The sequence below is a fragment of the Microtus pennsylvanicus genome, chromosome 1 (assembly GCF_037038515.1).
Source record: "Microtus pennsylvanicus isolate mMicPen1 chromosome 1, mMicPen1.hap1, whole genome shotgun sequence".
Classification (NCBI taxonomy): Eukaryota; Metazoa; Chordata; class Mammalia; order Rodentia; family Cricetidae; genus Microtus; species Microtus pennsylvanicus.
Genome location: NC_134579.1, coordinates 184,909,301 through 184,933,650, shown reverse-complemented (window position 1 = coordinate 184,933,650; position 24,350 = coordinate 184,909,301). Strand labels below are relative to the sequence as shown.

General features: G+C 38.0%; 1 protein-coding gene across 11 annotated transcripts in view; it reads left to right on the top strand.

Annotated features, from left to right (window-relative positions):
- The window catches only part of Ptprk (protein tyrosine phosphatase receptor type K), a 527,882-nt gene that overhangs the window by 399,575 nt on the left and 103,957 nt on the right, over positions 1 to 24,350 (top strand). For all 11 annotated transcript variants that reach the window (XM_075946829.1, XM_075946790.1, XM_075946757.1 and 8 more), the window contains exons 8-11: positions 4,250 to 4,552; positions 9,852 to 9,961; positions 11,342 to 11,543; positions 14,910 to 15,015. In XM_075946829.1, the coding sequence (XP_075802944.1) occupies positions 4,250 to 4,552; positions 9,852 to 9,961; positions 11,342 to 11,543; positions 14,910 to 15,015 (721 nt within the window). The remainder of the gene's footprint in view (positions 1 to 4,249; positions 4,553 to 9,851; positions 9,962 to 11,341; positions 11,544 to 14,909; positions 15,016 to 24,350) is intronic.

Genomic DNA, 24,350 nt, shown 5'->3' with positions numbered 1-24,350 from the left:
CCTTTCCAGGTCTGTGGCCCCTCTCATGCTCTGTATCACCCTAGTGTTCTACCTCAGTTCCGTTTCTCTCTTTCCCTCATAGTCTCCATCCATTTCCCATTCACCTCTTAGCCCCTTCTTCATTCCCTCTTGTGCTGTTCCTTGTCCTTCTGTCTGATGTGATTAACCTTCCCTTTATTAAGGTAGACCAGTGCCTCTTCTACATCAGATCTCTTCTTCAGCATGCTTCCCAGTTAGTTAAAACATAAATTGCCCCAATTATTGCCTATATGCTTTATTTAGTTCATTTATTACTTATTTGACTTGCTTCTTAAATTAGGACATGGTTAAATTGATCTTCACATTCCTCATTCCTAGTGCACTTAATGGCTTACAGAAAGCAATACGTAAATGGGATTGAATCACTATATATTTCACCTCTTAGTATACGGTATCTTGATGTTTTTCACTTCTTTTTAGAGCACCATGATTTTCTAAGTCATTCTGTCTGAACACAACAGTTATGCAATACCTGTTTATGTATGTTGAATCCCGATGGTCACCCAGTATTTCATCTGTTTCCTCCAATGTGGTATCTAGTCTGTCCATGTCTGATGTCCCCCTTCTTGTTCAGCCCATATTGTCTCCTTACATGTTGCAGTATTTGAATTTCTCTACCCTAATGTCTCTACCTATGACATAGCCTCCAGTTTGTCTCTTTCTAAAGCAGCTGTGTTTGCTACATTAACTTGCTGCCCAGAAACTCTTACTTCAAGTTCAACTCAGCCTCTACGACACCATCAAAGTTTATTCACTTTTCGTCCAACCAGTTTTTCCTACATTTTATCCAGCTGGGTATTTGTAAAGTTACCAAATGGGAATTTGTAGTTTTCTTTTACTCAATTATGTTCCACTTTTCTTTTCATCTTACTTCTTTTGCTATTGTATTATTTATCCAAAATATGTCTGTAGATCTAGGCTCTGTCTGCCGAGATCCAATGCACCTGTCTCCTCTATTTGACAAGCAAAAGTTATCACTCCCTCATGAGTTCAGAGATACCATTATATTCCATTCATGTCTTCCTTATATCAAAATATAATCTTTTTCTTGTTTTATCATCTTTAATAAATAAGAGGTAAGCTCCTTAGGCCTAACACTGTTATGTTTTATTCATTTTTCTGCCGTCTGTATCATTTTGCATACCTTTATAAGAGTCCATTTTTGTTTCATAATAGATGAATAACTGGTAGGCATTTTTATGTAGCTATTTGCTGCTTTATGATCTCTACATTATTGTCTTTCTCCCTACGGTTCTGATAAAGGTTCGCTGTATCACTTTTCTCAATTCTTGTTTTGCCTATATTTCTTTTACATGAGCATGAGAAGGAACTGGGTTCCAAACCCATCTGCACTGTGCAGCAAGACAAAAGAATGTAGAATTATGTTTAAATCTCTATTTAACAAGAATAGGGTAACTGATCACATAATTCAATCTACGGAAGCAGAATGGCAAATAACATGCGAACTTTGTTGAAAGACTTTATTATCTTAGAAAATTATGCCAAAATTATTTTGTTAACCATGTATTGACACTGAAATTTTGGTGGTGACAGACATGCATAGGATGAAAAGTGTACTTTTTTTCTGAGTTGTACTGAGTTTCATGTGTTATTCACGATGAATGCCATTCTAATAAGCAGCATCCAAGTGCACACAAACTAAATTATCCAAGTTCACCAGTGCATTTTTACCTAGTAACTAAATTATCCAAGTTCACCAGTGCATTTTTACCTAGTAACTAAATTATCCAAGTTCACCAGTGCATTTTTACCTAGTAACTAAATTATCCAAGTTCTCCAGTGCATTTTTACCTAGTAACTAAATTATCCAAGTTCACCAGTGCATTTTTACCTAGTAACTAATTGTCGTAGTTTAGTTTCTGCTGCTGTGATGTAAAGGAATGAACGAGTTAAATAAACAAACAAATACATAAATAAAGCTGACCAAAATCAACTTGGAGAGCAAAGGGTTTATTACTCCTTACAATTAGACTCCATTATCAAGGGAAGCCAGGGCGGGAGCTCAAGCAGAAACGTGAAAGCAGGAACCAAAGCAGAGGCTATGGGAGTAAAGTATTCACCTGCTTACTCCACACAACTTCTTCTGCTTGCTTTCTTATAGAGCCCAGGACCACCCGCCAGGGGGTGGCACAGCCCAGGTGGCTTGTTCCATCCCACATCAGTAAACATCAAGGAAATGCCTCATAGCCTTGCCCTCAGGCCAGTCTAATGAAGGCAGTTCCTCAGTTAAGATGCCTTCTTCCCAGGTGTGTCTCTTAAGTTTGACAACAATTAACTAGCAAGTAATTAGTACATCTTCTGCTAACTCTGAGCATAAGCTCAGAACGTAGGGTGCACATAGGCACTGACTTCTTCTTTCGTAGAGTGTGAAATGGTATTCGATTGTGAAATCGCTACAAGATGAACAGTGAAACAAAATGGGAGAAAAATGGTGAAAGAGGATGATGTCTCAGAGACAGAGAAATGCTCAGTTAGATTCCGAAAGAGGGAATCAGTATAAGAAAGTAGCATTCCTAACCAGGCGATTTCATCAGTGGTATTTTCTGCTATTGATGCCTAGGAATCACTCATTCATATATTCTACATAGTTTCTTACTTCCTCCTTCTGGATAAAAATGGATACTTTGTGGCAGCATATGGTTCAAGTTGACTCTGGCCACTAAAAAAAAAAAGTCTTATTATCCAGCAGTAGTGAAATCACGATTCTCTTGAGATGGTTGGAGTTAATCTAGCTGTTATTATTTGGTCAGATAAACCAATGTCAGACAAACATTGATCCAAATAGAAAGAATGGCCCATTCTTGGTATGGTTCGCCCAGTGGTGGGAGCATTAGCATAGGGTTAGATATACAATGGCATGTATGATTAAAAAGCCACCTCTTCCTCTCGGTCTCTCTGTGGATTTAAAACAGTACACAAAACAAATCTGATCCAGCAGGCCAACTGAAGTCGGAGATTGCCTGCTAACATTTGAAACCTAAGCATTAGCTTCTAGCAGAGTTTAATTTGCATGTGTACATGGGGAATTTTTAGTTTTGAAATTTTAAAATACTCCCCACTTGGGATTGTTTCCCATCCCACACTACAGCCATTGAACTGGATTCCCAATTTGGGCTTGCCATCTGTGTTGCATCCTCATTATTTTTATAGGACTGGGATTCTGATCTCAAATATAAAAATGTATAAGAACACACAAATGGGCTTTTTACATTTGTTTTCCTTTTATCCCTGATGATTTCCAGTTAGCAATAGTATTGACCATCCTAAGTGAGTTAAGAGAAACCAGCAAGACCTTGAACTTGGCCTCAGCTTCTTTAGTTATGTCTAATCAATCTCTTAACATTTTGCTCTGTTCTCGTTTCTGTACTATATGGGGTTCACCATGGCCCTGGCTTTCATAGAGTAATTATTTTGATTAAGTTAGACAATTAAAGTCAGTCTTGCATGAGGAATGGATACCGCTGGGAGTCAGTGATGGATGGACTTCCCGCCTTCTGAGTGTTCAGTCCTGCCAGGGTTTTTCAGTTGAGTGACAACTCACCTTCTAGTTTGGTTTGTATGACAGTGCATGGGTGGTTAGGCCTGAGTATTTTCTAGAAAATAAGTTACAAAGAGATCAAGAAGGAGAGGAGGTGGTTGGTGTTAATATCCACATGTGTTCTTGTAATTTTTCTAAATTTTTATTTGCTTTGATGAACAACATCATTACTGGAATAATTAGTGTTAATTAATATCTGTGTCATTTTGGTAAATGGTAGTTTAGTGTTCCAATTAGACTAATTAGTACACACCATGGCTTAGTGACATGACAAATCGCTGAGCAGAGCACACTGACTCTTGTCCCTTCTGATAGATGAGCTAATCTGCTTGGTCAGTAGTGGCAAAGGAAGGGGATGGGAAACCGGACAGCGACAACTGTCAGGCATTGTTTCTACATTTTCTGCTGGTTTTCTCTTTTCTGATAAGTCCATGAGTACTAAGGATTGCTTTCATTTCATGTTTTAGCTCCTTTTTTACTGTTGAATCAGTCTCCAGAACCTACCAGCATGAAATTATGAACAGGAAAAACACTAAAAGCCAAAGATTCTCTTGATAGCCACTGGATTGGATAGACTGTGTTCTGCTCAGTACTTCCCTCTCCAGAAGAAATTTACAGTCGAGCTGACAGCTGTCTGTATTTATTTTGCAGAGCCTATGCGGACCCCGAAGACTTTGAAGATTGCCGAAATCCAGGCAAGGCGCATTGCTGTGGACTGGGAGTCCTTGGGTTACAACATCACTCGCTGCCACACTTTCAACGTCACGATCTGCTACCACTACTTCCGTGGCCACAATGAGAGCAGGGCAGACTGCTTGGACATGGACCCCAAAGCCCCTCAGCATGTTGTGAACCATTTGCCACCTTATACAAATGTCAGCCTCAAGATGATCCTCACCAATCCAGAGGGCAGGAAGGAGAGTGAGGAGACAATCATTCAGACTGATGAAGATGGTATGCTCCTGTTTGGTGTCTAAAATACTGTCTTTTCTTTAAATTTACTCCCCTCCCCATTGCCCAGGAGTTAATTAAAAAATCTACTAGGTTATCCCAGCCAGATTACCTATAACAGACTTTCTGTTTTCAGAAAGTAATACAGTTACTAAATGGCATGCACCATGATGACTTTTTAAAAGAATGATAGTAGAAGTGGCAAGGGTGCCTCAAGCCTAAATAAAGACTTTCTTACCAAATGTGAAAGCAAAAATGTTATTATCCACATCACTATATAGTTACCTATTGGTAAAATTCACTTTCTTACAACTCGTGTTTGAATTTTATAAATCAAACAAGATGGTATTGTTTTCCCAGTATTTGAAGATAAAATACTTGATTTGATTGACTGAATTAAAACACAAAAGACACAGGACATTTTTTAGTCCAAATAAAGATCCTCATAAAAAAAATAGCAGACCCTAATCTTTTGTAAATTTTTATTGTAAGAAATGATACTTATGAAGCATTAAGTAATAAGAATGCATATTTGTATTAACATTATAATGTGGGTGGCGTTTCTCTAATAGTATGGTACGTCATTCATAGGAATATGAATTTCTTCATTGAATGGAAAAAATATACAAAAGCTCCAAATCTATTACTTTACTAACAACTATATATTTTAGGGTGACACTTTATTCTATTGGTGTTCTTTTATAAATAAATGTATGTTGGTAGAAACTGCTACGTAATGATCTCAGGCCAATCTTAGCAGAACTTGGGGTTTACCAATCATTTCCATAATCAGTAAATTTCTCTGTCTCTCTAGTTATATGCTCAAGTAAAGGAGCCAAGTCATGAGGTCTCTGTGGTTCTATTCCTTCTTAATATTTTCTTCAACAGCTTGATAAGAGGCCTGTATTTTTATTTGAGTTTTAGAGTAAAGGGTGTAGTTTACGATCAGACTCCCCCACACACCTCCCTTCATGTAGTCACTTGGCTACTGTGTATCTTCTGATGCCTAACAAATAGGAATGAGATGGCCATAAAGTAAGTAAGTGTGCTATAATTTCTAGAAATACTCATTTCAGCTCTTCTCCTGTGAAACTTGAAAGTGACTCTGGTTGATCCGTTGCTTTGCTGTCCTAGAGAAGTGAAAGCCTTGCACAGCTTGGACTGCTAACATGATGTCTGTGGTCCGCCTCTTATTACTAAAATTCGGGAGTCAAACCCCTGAGACGTTAAGAGGAATCTGTTATTGTCGTGTTTGAGTTAACCAAAGGGTCTTATTGCAGTTACTACATTGTTTCATTACATCATTGAAACCAATGTGGCAACACTATTTAAAGAATCCATCAGCCCGAACATGATTATAAAACTTTCACCTCCATCTCCAGTGTCACCCCCACCCTCCCATACATGCAACACTTACCTGTGCAGAAGAGAAGAGGTAACGGTAATGGATTCAGGCATCAACAATGTCAATGAAAGTCCAAAACTAGCTACACAAATATCAGGAGGAATCGCACATCTTCTGAAGTGTGGTGAGGGTTTCAGCGTCTGTGTCATGCTAAGCATTATATAACTCATGTTTTTAACAATAAGACTATAGTCACATTTATTTGGATTGCTGTCAGCATTTAAGGCCAGGATGTCTTGATTGATAACATTTAAATCCAGCTACATGAGTTTGATATTTTTGTTTGTTTTTATCTATTCACCCTCCAACAATACAATTTCCTATGGTGTTATCCTTTGATATTGTTTATCTTGCTTTTCTTTCCCACAAATAAAAAAGGCAGTCAGGTTTTTATAATGTTTTTTTAATTGCAATATATTTTTAAACAACATTTGATTACATAAATAGCTATGTTAATACTCAGATAATGAAATTTCTGTGGAACTTTGACCTAAACCAATCAAACTCATAATGAGAGGGTTCATATAGACTCAGTTCTATAAATTAGAAATAACATTTTTACATTAGTTTTCAAGTCCACTTTTATTTTAGCTTCTGTGTTGAATGCTTTTTTCTATAAGCTTCAGTTATATGAAGTTGCACGTATTTTGTTTCATAGTATGACTCCAGAGTAATCCCTGTGGTTGTATCCCATATGGTAGGCTATTTCCTTTCTTGGTTGGTTTTCTCTTCTATAAGTCGTTCTTAAAGACTGACGGAGGAACTTCCATGGAGTATTTGTGCGTCATTCTTCAGGGCTTCTCATATGAGCTTGAGTTTCTACACAGAATACTTGATGTATTTCGATATTCTGAGGTGAGGAAGAATAACTAAATCATGGTTATTGTTGCAAAGATCAATGGATCATGATGATCTGGTTAAGTCAGTCTTACTAAATTATTGCTGCCCTATATACATAGGAAAAGAATAAATTATCAACCACCTAATAAAAAGATATAATTGTGTGAAAAGAATTCTGGGGACATTCATAAATCAAGTTCCCAAAGCTAGAACCATTTCCAACTAGAACCTTAGGGTAGAATTTAGGCTTAATTTATTACATGTGCTTTTTAATGCATGGGCGGAATTTTTTTGTATAAGGTTCCATTTTCATTTTTTATTCCAGCATTCACGGAAATCAATATTATGAAGTTAACTCAGCAGAAAAACCTGGTTTGGGGACATTTTTTAAAGCTACAAAGTCATTTTAAAATGTAGATTTATTATGTTTTAGAGGCTATAATACTTATTTAATATAATCTTTCTCCACACCTCTTTCATTTTTCTTTTCCGTTTTTGAAGTTCTATTTGAAGGACTTTCTCATGCTCCAAACAAAATTAGCTGAAACGGCTCTCCAATAAATCACAAGCACAGGAACGGGAGTCAGCATTCTGTCTCCACTGAAAGTCGGCGGTGTGGAAATGTAACGTGAATCCCCACAGTCTGAAGCTGGGCATGAAATGGCTTTAAACGCTTCATGCTGGGTTTAGGCAAATCATCACTGAACTGAGACATTGTCTTTGTGTGTAGAGACATCATCCTTGCTCAGGTGCAGAGCATAAATGAACGGAGTTGGTCTGTGCCCATAGCTCGTCCACATTTCCTTTATGTGTTTGTTATAGGAGTATTCATTAATCCAAGTCATGATCACTTGTGTGGCCTATCTTGGGCGTGATTTTTCTCCTACCTTTCCAATCTTGAAAAATGGAACTTGTAAATACTTCAAGCAGAGTTATATCAATGTAGAACATGTATGAGAAGGGGGTGATCTTATCAATGTTTCCAGGGAACAATTTACTACTCCTGCCCATCTTTCAATGCAGAATTATGGAAATATTTTGAATCATGCGTAAATAAGAATAATTTGAAATATATTCATTCTATTTCATAGTACTTGTAAGACAAATTATGGTAGGTAGACACAGGAATTTTCATAACAAGTCCTCAGTATTTGGTATTTTGACACTTCCTACTCATATCTGCCACTTTTCCTGACAAACGTGTGAAGAAATATACTTTCCTTGATTGCAGTCATAAACACAATCGATATATGCCCAGATATCCACTTGCACAATGAACCCATGTCTCTAGTAGCCTTGGCATTGCCGGAAACTGCACAGAATCCTTGCCAGGCTCACTGCCCTGCTGAGCACAGTAGCCCGTGCTGACAACATGGGACATGGGTAAGGGATGGTTAACGGTCGGGGCCATGAATGTGTCCAAAGTTAAGGGCTACCATGCTATCTGTAGTATGGATTTCTTTTTCGTTTGTTCTTCTGGATTTCTTTCTTTTATGCGTCACCTTGTGTTGCCTGCCTCAGAGGTCATAGCATCATTCACATTCTCCTTGTAGAATGAAATAAATCTTCATCTGGTGGCGTATCATTCAGAATTTCTTGCTGCTGCTAGCCACGAAGAAATACATTTCCTGTGATCCAGTGATTTTTAATTTATTTCAATCCTCATGAAATTGCTCTGTACTTTGAAACGGCATTTCTAGATAATGTCATGTGTGAAGTTCACTGAAACGTTGGATTCAGGGAAAATATTAATTAAAAACCGTACTTACCCAATACCGGGTTGGTATTTTTTTTTTTTTGAAAAAACAAAGTTTTTAAGTCAAGAGTGTGAGGTATTATGTATTGTTAAGCATGATTAGAAGAAGAATCTGGATTGTGTGAATAAGCGGCCAGGTTTTAAAGTAAGATCTATAAAAAGAGAAATACACAGTAGCAGAAATATCTTGTAGCTTGTCAATAGTAACAAATACATGGCTGATTAATGACAGGATTTTGCAACTTATGAGGCCTTCGCAAATAAGGACTGGAGCAATGTCACTCAGGAGTTGTAATTCTTGCCTAACATGCAGGAAGTTCTGAATTAAGTACCCAACACACATGTGGCATAAGACGGAGCGTGGAGGCACATGGCTGTCATCTCAGCATTCTGGAGGTGGAGGAAAAAGGATCATAGGTTCAGGGCCATCCTCGGAGACACAGAGAGTTCAGAGTGAGAGTATACATTAGATCCTGTCCAAAACAAACAAACAAAAAGCAGTAACAACGACAAAAAATGAATAAAAATGAAAGGAAGGAAGGAAGAGAGAAAGAGTATGGTGAGGTATTGAGATAGCTCAGTGGGAGAGCGCTGGCTTGCATTTGCCAGGCCCTGAGCCCCATCCTCAGCTCTGCCAAATGAAGAAAGCAAATCAAGAGATCCTTGAGTCCTAAACCAGCTTGTTCTTAATAAGCTCTTCCTTAGCTGAGAAAAAGTAAAAGCGTGAAGCAGGTACATTTTAGCGTATTCATCTCTAACAACTTAAAAAAAATATAATAATCAGTGCTATCTTTTTAATTATAGAAAATTTAATAAGTATAGCTACAAAAGTCAGGATGATTTTTAATGGGCATTTCAAGTCAGTGCTGTGTGATTTGGCTTTTGAGTCTAAGGAGCGTTAATTATGATTATAATTCATTATTTTATGAACTTCGTTGATGGAGCCTCTTTAGGGGATTATCATAATCTTCAAGAAATCTTTCAGGGATGTGCATCTCTGTTCTCGGAGCAAATTACAAATAAGAAGTTCATGTTATTAGCCGTATACAAGAGAGAAAAGCAGACTACATGACTATGCCACTCTCCAAGGTGATTGAATATTCATTTGAATAACAATAACTTTACATTTCTACATTTCCTGCTTTAGAAACTTTCAGGCTGACAATTGGTGTCAAGTCTGAATACCGTTCATGTGCTGATGTTATTTTTAAAGATATATTTTTGTTCCAAGACATCTACTTTAAATTGTGTTTATCTTGTTAATTGCAAGTGTTCTTATTTCCAATGTCTGTTATTTCTAGTGCCCGGGCCTGTGCCAGTCAAATCCCTCCAAGGAACTTCCTTTGAAAACAAGATCTTCTTGAACTGGAAAGAGCCACTGGAGCCAAACGGCATCATCACTCAGTATGAGGTATGAGGAGAAGGTGTAGATACAAAGAGGCCAAGGAGACGGCTGGGTGGAAGTAATAGGAACGGAAAGGGGGGCGGGAGAGTATTAACGCATCATCACCTCTCTTTGTTCTAGTTCACAAATTATTTGATTTTAAAATTAATCAGTGTATAGTAGCAAATTCTTGGAATATATGATAGTTTTGTGACTCCATATGTGTGTAACTGGACTGTGTCCTTGTCAAAGCCAATTAATGTTTGTAATGAATAATTACATGTAAAAATGCTAAGTCCCTTTTTCTAAAATTAAGAAACCAATATCACACTGTGCTTAAGGAGAGGCCATTGAATGGCCTGTTTTTCAAAGTAAGTAATTAATAGCCCCCCAAAGCAAAACAGATTAAAAACCCATTTCAGAATTTCATTGTACCTTTGAATATAAATCACTATATTTTCAAATAAGAAGGTACAGAGAATAAATGAATTTTTAAATATGTTTTAATTGAAAAACAATTTTCTCCCTTTCCTCCATCACTTTCAAATGGATATTCTTAATTGCACACTTGTGAAGTTTTTGGCTATATAGTTAGTCTGTGCCGATTATAGAATAAATATTTGTATATCTTATGCCTAAGAATGAATTATAGGAATTAGAATGAATGTTTTTGACTATTTTATTATGTTTGAGCACTAGTGTCCTTTAATTTGTTTTGAGACACAGTTTTACTAAGTTAATACAAAATGGCCATGAAATCACTCTGTAACTCCGGCTGACCTTGAACTTGTATTCCTCTCCCAAGTAGCTCAGATCACAAGCCTGTGCTGCTAATGTTACTAGAATTTTCTGTGTTCCTTAGACCAAAAAGAGGAGAAGAATAATATACTTTTGATGAAGACCTTCTGTTTTCACATGCATTAAATTATATAATAAGAAATTTTGTATGTAGTATGCATATTTAAGTATATCAATTTATTGATAGATTTTTAAAGATACAAGTATTTGACAAATTAGATATACAGCTACATATATCATTAGGTAGATCATAGATGATAGAGATAGTGAGATAGCTTAAATGACAAATGACAGACAGACAGATGATAGATAAGGGGATGAGAAATAACAGAAATAGCAGTGCCAATCTAAAATAAATAGAGATAGATGATAGATAGATATATAGAGAGAGGGATAGATAGATAGATAGATAGATAGATAGATAGATAGATAGATAGATAGATGATAGATGAGAGATGCCAAAAATAGCCATGCCAAAATAAAAGAAAAAGAAGAGGAAAGTAATAAGGACTTGAGGCTCTTGAGTGCTATGTTGTTTAGAAAGGGCTTGCTTACGCTTTATTATGGCCTTCAGTTGATATATAATGGGAAATATATTTTCCACACTAGGTGAGCTATAGCAGCATAAGATCATTTGACCCCGCAGTTCCAGTGGCTGGACCTCCACAGACTGTATCAAATTTATGGAATAGTACACACCATGTATTTATGCATCTCCACCCTGGAACTACCTACCAGTTTTTCATAAGAGCCAGCACTGTCAAAGGCTTTGGGCCTGCCACAGCCATCAATGTGACCACAAATATCTCAGGTAAGCAAATGAGTAACATAGAAGCTGAGCAGTCCATGCTCCTGATTTGCAATAGCATATTCTAGACCCTCAAATAGGTGCTGTGTTATCGTGTAGCCTACTGAGTCATCACGTCACTACGTGAGGTCAAGGGCAGTTTATTCAACCATTTGAGAACAAATCATTCCTGGTGATACGTTCTAATCCAAACACTTTTCAGGCAGTCACAAAAATGACAGTAGTCTTAAAAGGTTACATGGCTTCTTTACTTCAAATCTTTCCAAGTTCACTGTAAATGATCATGGACCTTTCTTGTGCTCTCAATGAGGTGCTAAGTATGACGTCAGTTGTATGCTACAGTGGATGGTGTCTAACAAGTCCTGGTATCTTTCACTCTCATATTGGAATACCTCACACCTTGCCTGCCCCCTTTTCCCTAACATTATGCTAATTTTAAACAAACGCCGACCTTCCTTTCCTGCTCACACAAACATCTCACACAAATGCCTCTAATTTTCAGAATTAGAACACGCAAGAAACTCTTGAATTGATAAATAAATATAACTAAATTTCACTTTCTACTACATTTACTTTTATAATTTGCATTTGACTAGATCGTTTACGAGTAATAATTCTCCTTCAGTCAAATCGCCCATTCAACCTGATTAGGTTCCTGCTGATGTTAGCATCACGATGCTCCCTAAGTCTACTCCAGTTAATAAAATAGTTCATCATATTTAACACTATAAAAATATGAGCCATTTGTAACTATAGAGTTAAATTTGAAAATGGTCTTTTGAAGGTAAACCACATAGTATATTAAACACATTTTTATTTGGTGAATCCTTGTCAATTCTATTTAGTGTATAACAGCAGCCACTCTCAATTCACATTGCATTTTTTAAAAATTTTCTTTATTTGTTCTATATACCAACCATAGTTCCTCCTCGCTCCCCTTCCCACTGTATGTCAAGTTAAGGCAGGACCAAGCCACTCCTCCCTGTATCAAGGCTGAGCATGGTATCCTACCATAGGGAAGGGGTTCTAAAAACCCAGGTCATGCACCAGGGATACATCCCGGTCACACTGACAGGGACCCCACCAAAGACCAAGCCATGCAATTGTAACCCACATTCAGAGGGCTTAGTTTGATCCCATGTAGGCTCCCCAGCTGTCAGTACAGAGTCTATGAGCTCCCACTAGCTTGGGTCAGCTGTTTCTCTGAGTTTCCCCATCATGATCTTGACATACACACCCTTGCCCATATAATCCCTCCTCTCTCTCTTTGACTGGACTCCAAGAGCTCAGAAGACTCCTAGCAATAGTTGAAAGGGTGCCTGAGCTGACCTTCTCCTGTAATCAGGCTTGTGACTACACTATTGTCATCTTAGAACCTTCATCCAGTAATTGATGGAAGCAGGTGCAGAGATCCACATTATGTATTTTTAACATTGTCCTGAATCAAAAATTTATACCAAGAGTAAGATATATGTATATAAATTGTTTTATTTGGAAATGTATTAAATAAAATATAACTTTTAAAAATTCATATCATGAATAAGAGTAATTCCAATATATTCATTTGCATATGATTTGATTTATATTAATATTCTGGTAAAATGATGTTTTAACATCATCCATTATATTAAGAAATGATAGTATATTAAACTGTCATTTTATATACTAATGGAATTCATTGATTTAAAATATTTATTAAATCACTTTGTTAGAAAATAAGACTTAGTGAATGTCATGACAAACTTCTTCCCTTCTAGAATTAGCAACAATTGAAATTTTCAATAGAAATTGTTGTTAAATCTACATAATCTTTAAAATTAGACACTGAGCAAATATGTTTTCTGATATGTATATATATGCACACATATATATATACAGAGAGACACATATACGTACATACAGTTTGAATTCTTAGATACCCTGTTCAACATGATGTCGAACAGAAAATTTCTAATTATAGACAGAAACACCCTTCTGGCTTTCTTTTCCCTCTGAATTATTTGATTTCAATTTTCCCATTGCAACTAGAAAGCAGTAAACATTTTCGTGTATTTTATAAGCTTAGCTTCTGCTGCTGTGCTTTGGGAGCATCTGGTTACTGTGATGCTGTATAAATTTTGAGATACCGCATGCCTCTACCCCTTTTGTCTAGTCATTGTTTTTCTCAGCATTGAAAGCATTAATTTAAAGGATCAGGGTGATGGTTCTGCAGTTGACAGCATTAGCTATTCTTACCATGGATGTGGTTTTGATTCCCAGCACCCACAGGGCATTCCGTAACTATCTAACTCCAATTCCTGGAATCTGATGCCATCTCCTGAAGTCCCAGGCACCAGGAATGCATGTGGTCCACAAACAAACATCCAGGCAAAACGCCTATGCAAACAAAATAACAGAATAATTAGAATTTGTATAAAAGTGTGCAAATGTTTTGTGAGCTTAAAAGTTTGCATCTTTTGATTATGTGAAAGTTTACTGTGTGTATATTTTTGGTTTATACTACTTGGCTTCATAAAAGGTTAATTCTTAATCTTGATTCTGTGTCAGTGACTGTGTTTTGTCTTCATGGCTCTATCACAGCTCATAAAACTCGGCATATGCTTTGAAAATAGCAAGTTTTTAATGAGTGGATGAAGATTTTTTTTGTTACATATTACCTGACTTGTCAAGGTTAGATGATAATCTACTTGTTTCAATGGGTCTCATCCCCTTATACATCCATCCATATAGTAAAAAGCAGTTGAAATTTCTTTAAGCCCAAGGTTGGAAAACTTGTAGAACACAAACACTATCCAACATGTTGAAAATTTATGTTTTTAACTATTTGCCAATTAATGTACCAGTTCTTAGTAACTGAAAAGTAATCTCCTTTCCAATGCACCACAGCTGATTAGCATGTTTCTCTTGTGCTCACATGGAACTAGTCCAGAAAAGAATACTGGGCCTTTCTTTTGCCTGCCAAGCATGAACAGCGAGGGCCAGTAGGCAGCCCATTACCTCCCTTCTGCCATGCACAGACCCAGTCTCATGTGTGACTGTCCAGCCAGGGCTGACTCTCCTTGTCCCACTGTCCCACGTCGTGCTCACCAGCTTAAAGAGCTTGGGAAGCTGAAACCCATGGGTCTTCACAAAGTGTTCAGAATACAATGAGTACAAGTCCCCAGACAGCTTTTAAAAATCCAGCAACCTCGCCTTCCTAGCTTCTTCTGCCCACAGTTAAGGTTCAGTGTCATAAAATAAGGATCACTGAAGTTAATTAGGAATTAAATTGATTTTCCCTTAAGGTAGGATCATTTATTCATAGCAGCCTATCATATATCGCCACGAATCGATTGAACTTTCATTTCACCTCGTTGGGTCTCTTTTCAGCTCCGACTTTACCTGACTATGAAGGAGTTGATGCCTCTCTGAATGAAACTGCCACCACGATCACAGTATTACTGCGACCAGCACAAGCCAAAGGTGCCCCTATCAGGTAAGCGGGGGCATAGTTAAGAGGAAAGGCAGCCGGTGGGAGAGATGTCTCCAGCCGTTGCCTAGCACACCTAGAAGCCTTTCCTTTCACAGTGGATGTCAGGGATGCTTTGATTTTCTTCTTTTGTTTTTGTTTATTCCTTCTTGATTTGAAGGAAGTTATAAACAGATGTATGGCTAAAAGCGGGAATTCTAAAGGCTTTTCTGGGCTGTGTAAGGCTATTGCTCTTTCTCTTCGTTTTCCTTTATCCCCATCTCACCTCACTTCCTGTGTTGGTGTCTGTGCTGGAAAGGCCTTGACAGTGTTTGTCGGAGAGGATAAGGAAGGCGCGCCTGTCCACCTCCATGTGTCTGTAATGGATAATTTCATGTGAGTGACTGAATCAGTAGGAAGCTCTGAGGAAATAAACGCGGAGGCGTGATAGCAAATGAAGCCTCCGTGGCCTTTCACTTCTTAAATTATCGGAAATTCCATGATAAATATTAAAGTTCAGCCTGCTAGTTCCTTTATCTTTTTAATATTAAAATCTCTCATATTACCTCTCATATTACTGCTAATATTTTAAAAAAATCTGATCCATGTCAATTTTAGAAATTAGGTCAAATTACCTCAGCCTTTTAAAATTTGAAGGACTGTAATTACATGAATCTTCAAGACTTCAACAAGCTTCTATTTGAAATCAACAGATATGTGGGCATTTTGTTTTCAGTATTGATAAGAAAATCAGATAGTCACAAAATCAAGATCCAACAGACAGCAGAACTGACTTTTATCATGCTCCTTGTGAATTCCCTTAAAGGCAGGTCAATCTCTTTCTATATGTAAAACAAGCACACTTGACCTCATGAAACCAATGTCTTTTTCCATCAAAGTTGTACAAATACTTTTTTTGTAATTAAAAAATATGTTGATAGAAGAACACGAGTCACAAAGAAAGCTTGTAATTCCCATCTGGCTGAGACTGAGCAGACTCATTGCCACATTGTGGAGCAAGAGAGGTGGCTAAGGAGGCTGTAACATGCATGCTTCGGAGAGAGGAGCTGCTCGAGAATTCCAAGTCAGTGTACAGTGGTGTTTGTGCATCAGTGATTGTGAGGCATTGTGGTTGCAGCTGCAAAGAGATAGAAGCAATGCCCTGCTCGCTTGGACGTGGTGTCCTTCTCTATTCACAAGTAATCGTGGCCATTGGCGTGTCCCTACCTGTAACAAAATTTGCTGCATAGGTGTCCATCTTGTTCTTGGTGTTTAAGTGGGCTCCAGGTACTTGGGTTTGGCTTTTAGAGTTTGTCTGAAGAGGAGGCCTGGCAGTTAAGACAACTGACTGCTCTTGCGGAGGAAACTGGTTCCATCCCCAGCACCCATATTTTGCTCCCAGATACAGCTCACAAATGTCTGTAATTCTAGTCTTAGGGAATCAGATGCCCTCTCTGGCATCCACAGACACAGGCATGTAGTACAGAGTCATACTTTCAAACAAATAAAACTAAGTAAATAAAATAAAATCTCAAAAAAAATATTTCAAATCTTTAAAAAATGTTAGGGGAATTGAGCTTTACTTCACTTATTATTATTATTATTATTATTATTATTATATAATCATTATTGTAACACTGTGCTCCATAGCTTGTATAATTAACTCTTTGCCTACTTTGTCAAAAATTTTTCTGCAAACTTTGACTACTTATTAAGTACCTATCACCCTGCTTGCAATTATAAATCTAAATACACTGACCATACCGAAACACATAACAGTAAAAAGTACCTCTACCCAGGTTTCTTAGGATATCAAGGGTTATTTCACTCTGTAGATCCTGTGCTCATAGACAGTGTTCAGGAATTTTGTGTGTTTTCTACATGTTTGGTTAAATATCTTTCTTCTGTTCTGTTTGCCTTTATGTGTACATAATTTCTAATTACTATGAATTGATATAGTCTGAAATCATAATTATACAAAAATAATCCTTAATAGTTATTTCTCATTCCCTGGCGTGGAAATGTACTTCATTATATTTCTTTGTCACACATTTGACCTTTCTAGGAATTGAGCCCAGTGACTAGGAACTCCAAATTATATAGTATAGATGGATAATGCCCAGAAAACAAGTTGAGGGGCCAGGGAGTTGGCTCAGTAGGTACGACCGGCCACTGCACAGGCAAGAGGACATGAGTTTGAAGAATTGGCCAACAGCCCCCGGGAACGTCACGAATGAGCACATTTGCCTATAATCCCAGCACTGGGGTGTACAGAAAGGCTCATCCCAGGAGCTCATTGGTCAGCCAGCATCGCTGAAATGGCAAGCAGTAGGGTCTGTGAGGGAGCCTATCTCAAAAAGGAAGGTGGGGAGTAAGAGTTGATGAAGCTCAACAAATTCTTCTGGCCTTCAGCTGCATGTATATGGTTGCACACTTGCACATATGCGACCCACACACACACAACTCGCATGCCCAAACACAAAAGTGACTATCTACTAGACGATTAGAGTAAGAAATAACTTAACATGAGCATCTGATAAAGCTGATGAGTGTTGCTAAAAGGGAAGACCAGTATATGATTTCTAAAAGTTAATCCAGTCAAGGCAGTCTTTGTTCAGCTGCATTTGCACAGTGCACCTGCAGGTAGAGCCAGTAGGCAGGGGGATAAACTTGTGCTGTTAGGCAGCACTTTGACCTTTGCTGAGTTTGAATTTTGACTCCCTTGCTTTTGGGATCCTTAAGCTGGGTGGCATCTTCTTTTCCTCTGACCATGTTCCTCCGTCCAGCCATCCAAGCAGATACTGGGACTTGATCACAAGGTGGTCTAGGCCAGTGTCCTAACCACGTTCCTCCCTCCAGCCATCCATGCAGACACTGGTGTCGATAGATCCAGTGTCCTAACCACGTTCCTCCCTCCAGCCATCCATGCAGACACTGGGGCCTGATATGAGGTGGTCTAGTTCAGTGTCCTAATCACTTTAAAGTGATGGTCTCAATTGGTGGCATCAATTTTCCTAGCACTGAGAGTACAGTCTGGTTCTACAAATCTTTTCTTGGATTCCAGCATGCCTTTCAGCTTTTCTTTAAACTACTTTACTTTCTGCTCAGTTTCTTCAGGCTTAGTTACTGAAATTTTGTTACTGATGTAAATTTTGCTGCCATTCAGCTCCTTGTCTTCCCACGAATGCCAGCTCTCTTAACCTCTAGCTAAACCCGAAAGCATCCACGTGTCCTCTGCCACCAACCCCGAATGAACCATCTTCCCTTTGCTGTAATACAGTTAGCCTCTATTGCTGTGCATTTTGCTGTCCATTTGTCCCAGCTCTAGTACAGATGGACATTCTTTTTCCTGGTCTTCCAAATGTTCAACTCCCATGCCAAATCTTCTGTTATAGTGACTAAGAAATCCTAGATATTCGGAGTTTATACATTTCCTTTAGTATAGTCTTATGAAAAAACTAAATTAGCAATGGTTCCCATAAATGTACAGATTCCATAGCAATTCATTCATACCAGGAGTTTATCAAGATACGTGGAATAGTCTTCCATGTGTGCCTGTTTGGAGTGTGACTGACTCCCTGGTAAGGCAATGGCCACATAGAGAAGGTTGGGGTTAGACCTGGCATTTTGAGGAGGGGAAGAAATGAGGTTTACTTGGAGAAGGAAGGGATGGTGGGTGTTTCAAGAAATTGCAAGCAAATGATAGGACATGGGATGTTCTACCTAGAACATCAAGTAATTGAGGTCATTGAAGTTGGATGTGGGCAAATTGACAGCAGCTAAAGCTAGAGCCATAATAGAGGCCAGGGAGAGAGACTGTTTACTGGCAGCTTGAAAACTGAGGGTGGCCACAGGACTACAGCAGCAATTGCCTTGAGCTCTCCTCTGGGGGGGGGGGGGGCTCACTCTGGTAGAAACAGAGTTCGGGCTGAGGCTGGGATGCTCCTAGGGCAAAGTGTTCGTGGACCATAGCAACATGGTTGCAGTGGAAATGAAAGGACCGCTAAATGCCTCACACTAGGCTGTGTGAAGCTTAGAAAGATGGGAGGTGGGACCACCCCTTAAACTGACATAGCTCAGAGTCATTTACCCAAAATGCCAATTCTGGTATTAAAGGTTATTGAAGGAAGACTAATATTTTTTGTTATCATAAATCAAAAACATCTGTGTTTTTCGAAAAATACAGTTACTTTGTATATTTTACCTACCTTATCAGTATTTTCAGTGAATATTATTTTTGAGAGATCTTGGTACTCAGGAAAGAAATAACACACTCTTCAGTTTACAAACAACCTAAATGAGGCGCTCAGCATGAGCTGTCTCTTCGGTTTCTCGTCGTGTACCAAGCTTCCCCGGGGCTGTTAATGAACAATGTGTGTAATTCTATCCTGGCAAGTGTGGTTCTTCAACATATTTTTTTTTAACTTTTATAATCATCTGAAAGATGTAAACTTGATACCTGCTTTGCCTAGAAATTCAAATGTGCTTTTAGGCATTTGACAGTCATTGCCATGACTTGAAGTGCTCATGTCTCACAAGACATGTTTCTTAAAACACATAATTTCTCTTAATTTTTTTTCTAAGTAGCAGAATATTATAAATATATGGGTTTTCTTTGTATAAATGCTGAGTTTGTGGTTAGGTATTACAAATAGATGCACATTTTATTGCAGGGTTTTCCAAATACAAACTCTGTATTTTAGGTAGTCAAGAACCCATTCTAGCATAATTTCAATGGGGAGGGGATTCATCAAATTTTGAGTCTAAGCACCACATATGTTTAGTGACGAAATTAAGATGTAGTCATGAACTACAGTGAGGACCAGAATTTTTCTTAGATCAAGAAGAAATTGTCTAATGATTTAAGTGAGAGTATAACAGAAACACAGATCACAATATAGAGGTGATCCACACCAACCGTGTATGCTGATGGTCTGGTCCCTCATCGCATGTGCACAGGCAGCATTAGTGTGGCCACTGGCATCCACTGATGGAAAGTGTGCTGCACCCCACATGGTAAAGATAGCAAATGCTTCTTGGTTGTCTTAATTATCATCATGACAAACTGACCAGACTTCTAGACATATGTTAAAACTGAAGTATAGATGGACGTAATATCTCTGTGTTGTTTTCTAAGCATAAAGGTCAGCATCCAACTCAATCAAATGTCTAATTCCTAGGAACTGGAGTTATAGATGATTGTGAGCTGCCATGTGGGTGCTGGGAATCAAAGCCAATTCCTCAGTGAGAGCATCCAGTGATCTTAACTACTGAGCTTCCTCTCTGGCCCCTTCTTTGTCTTTTTTGTCTTTCTCCAGAAAACGTATCTTTACAAATAGTGAATTTGTGTGTGTGTGTGTGTGTGTGTGTGTGTGTGTGTGTCTCCCTAGAAGTTAGCCTCTGGAAAGCAGGGGAGACCACACCACTTAAAAATATTCCACAGCATATAACAGATATTTCATAAATGACTGAGTGGGAGACACTAAACTTAAAAATGGGATAGCTGCTGCCTTTCGTGAACTCATAATCTAGTAAGGAAGAGGCGTGTCAGATGCAGTATTTATGACAGTGTAATCACACTGTGTTCATTATGGACAACGTTCACCATGGAGGCAGTACCTTTTATTAAGACAGTGATCTGTCTTCCTGTTTAAGTACCAGAATTTCTGAGGCAAGTCCTAAGGGTTCTGACCAATGAGGCTATGGCATCATGAATAAGATCGGTGAATTACTGACTATATTTAAAGAGAATTAGTGTAATTGTGACTTTCCATATATTCCCTCCACCTCAAAGTATGTATGCATTGGATCCAGAAGAGTACACTGGCGAGGGAAACAGTCAGAGAATTATTCATGATAGAAGTATCTTAATGCTGTGAAGATGTTTGAGAAGATGCTTGACAGTATGTATGGCCCTAGCTTCAAATGAATAATATGTATCAAAAAAATAGTGAGAGCAAGAGAGAAGAAGAAGGACAAGGATTCAATATAATACTAATCCCAGGACAACGTGTGGAGTCTGACTTGTAAAATGAAGGAAGAGAATGGAAAGAAACCTCATGCTGAAAGATGAGAAAATATTACAGGAAGTGAGGACTTGGCTTAGCTAGAATTAAATTCCATCCAATCATTTAAAAAATTTAATAAACAGAAACATAGAACCATTTCCGGTCACCCGTCAGTCCAGTCCTAATTTGATTTCTCTGCCCTTTGATTAATTTGAATTGACTATACTTGTCAAGTGAGAAAGAACACCAATAGATTTTTTTTTAAGTGGGATATGTGTCTGAGGCACATCTTCTCCGACTGGCCAGTGAAGGAATTTCTGCCCTTTCTCAGCAGTTGTTTGGAGTTTGGTCTGAACCTCTAGGGTGGTTCTCACTGTAGTGATATATGGTTGTTTCCATGCACATTTGGCTGCTTGTGAACACTTTTCATGAATTCACTGCAGTTGCAGTCAGTTCAGCACAGATAATGTACAGCTCTTCTCCCTGTACCCGGAGAAAGGGAGAGAAAGACACACAAGGGTTTAGCTTCAGGGTGGGGGTGGGGACTGACTGAAGGTTGTGCTCCATAATGACAGTAAAGTGCCCCCAAAAGACTTTAACCAGTGTCATTTCCTGGGAAGACAACTGAGTTTCCTAATGTGCTGGCAGAAGAAACAAAGAAACAAAACTACAGCAGTCATGAACAAAGATTTTGGATACCAGAAATGTATTTCCAGTGATGTCGTAGAAGAGAAAAAAGGAAATCACCTTGAACTTGGTTTAAATGTTAGGAAGAAGAAGAAGTCTGGAACTGAGTTAAGGTGATGAGAAATGTATTTTTGAGTTGCTTTCTTGTAGACATCAACCAAGGAAAGTCACAGTTTGTAAGTGGTGTGTGTGTGTCGGTGTTTGTGTCTATGTGTGTGTATGTATGTGTGTATCATACTTCTGAGTGCCACAAAGCATTTAAATAACAGAAAGAATTTTGGCAATGTCAACAACAGAAAAGCAAATAGAAAGTTGATAGTGAGGAGTAATTTTTCACCTCAGTATCAGTGCCCAATGCTTCATTGTTGAATAAAGTCAGTGAAAGAATGAACAGATTCAAATTCCTAGGAAGAAAGCTAACTAAGGATATCTTCGTTATTCAAATAGTGTTGAGAACTTCTGAAGCAGAAGAGGTCGTTGTTGTATGAGAGAAAAAGAATGCTTTGGATAGATTCTAAGTAAAGACATCACCAGAAAAATCAAAAGTGATTTGTTCATACTACCATGCCTAGTTAGATGCCCATGATTCCATTTGAATATATTCCATTTCAATATAAAATTAAGTGGCTCCTGTATCGGCCCATGGAATAATCACTGCTGAATTTGAACACTACTCAGCCATCGAGCCAAGTCCAAGGCAATGTGGGTGCTGCACTTGGCAGGGTAGAGAGCAGAGTGAAAGGGGGTGGAGTGAGGTCCTGTTGTCTCCCCTAACTTCTCACCTTATTCCGATCATTGCACAAATAGGAACCTAGGCAATATTCCTGGAGGCAAGCGTTCTAAAGAAAAAAAATATTTATATAATCAGCTTTATGCTGTCATGACAAATCCTTGGTGACTCGAAGAACATTCATGTATTCTTCATAGCTCACTGAGAAGTCCGAGATGGCAAAATCAATACTTGCTGAGACCACTCATCTAAGCCACGTTGCTTTCCATAGATGCCCATCTTCAAATACCACAGCACATGTGAATTGTGGAGAGAGGTCCCAGTCCCAGACATCTGCTTCATAATGCAAGAAGGAAGAAAGTCAGACACACATAGACTCCACTAGCAACTCAGATCTCTTTCCCCTAGTCTCTCAGTAGTAGTAACAAAGATGTGCTTCATTTCTTTGATAAAATTTACTAGTTAGTAAAAGATATACTAAAGATTAAAGTCCATGTTAATAAAACATCCCTATGCAAAAGTGGGAAATTTTCTGATTTTCTATATCTTATAGAATCAGCCCTATTCTAAACTTTCTCTTTAAATGGGATATGCCAAATTTTACAGCTTGTTTGAAGCTGTTGATTTTAATCTCAGATGGACCCACACTCAAGGTTTCTAAAGTGTAGACTGTACCTTTTTGTCTTTCCTTCTCTCCCTCTGTAACAGTTTGCTTTGCTCCAAATAAATCTGGAGAGCTACAGGCTGTCTTGCATATTTCCTATATTTAACTGAAATGGAAAAACATGAAAATGAAATGTTAAATATATCAACTTAATGGAATGGGTTGAGATTTGATATATACTAGATTTTTTTAGGTGTATGGGATAATTAAGAATTTTGTTTTCAAAGGTTAGTTTAGGCTATTAACCAAGATAGATAACTGTCATTATTGTTCATTAGGGTAAGAGCATAAGGTTACATTTGTCTGGAGAGTATGATACATCTATTAATTTGTGTGCGTGTGTGGATTTATACATAGTAAGAAGCATTTAACATAAATATGAATAATAAACTTAAAATAAGGACTAGGTCCGCCTAGCAAGCACATATCAACTTTGCTCTATTTTTCTTTGTGTCTGTGGGGCTTTGCTTGCTATTTCCTAAATTTGAAACTGACAAATGTCATTCCCTAGATGAGACAGAGGGCAGGCTTCCTGTCAGTAGCATTCCTTCAAGCTTGGTGACCCAACCTGGCAAAGTGTAGTGGATGGTGCAATGTCTACAATAAGAAATCACAGAGATTTCAGCCTTGGTTACTTGGTCAAATCTCAGTTTCTGCCATTAATATGATGTTTGTCCCCTCTCAAAAGAGAAAGAAATAAATAATAACAGCCTTTTTTTAAATTTTAGCAATATTTTGATTAAAACACAGGCAGGGGAGGACTTCAATATTTAGGAGGAAAATAAAACTGTAGTTTTAACTTAAATGCAATCCTTTCTTTGAGGCTCTGGGGTCTTTGCTTCTAAGTATAGCAGCTTATATTTAAATTGGAATTTTGCTCTAGATCTGAATTTTTTTCACTTTCTTAGAAGCAAACTTTGTTTTTCTCTCTTAGTCTCTCTGGGAGACTTTTAACAAAGAGTCTTCTTCCCTACTACAGATCTGTTGGCTGTCTTCCCCCCTCTGGGAGACCCAGATGGAGCACACTTACCTAAGGGTCTCAAGATTTTGCATGGAGCCCCACACACAGCTTATTCATACTGAATTTAAACAAACCACCACAATTCATTTTCCTTCAGTTTTCAGAAATTCTAAACTATATTAATATTCTGCCATTAAAAGTACGCGTAACATATTAATAATAATAGCAAGTTTCATAGGTAGTCTTAATCTAATTTTTTTCCATGAGACATTTTCCACTAAGGAAGGATGCTATTGACATATGAGTTTGAGA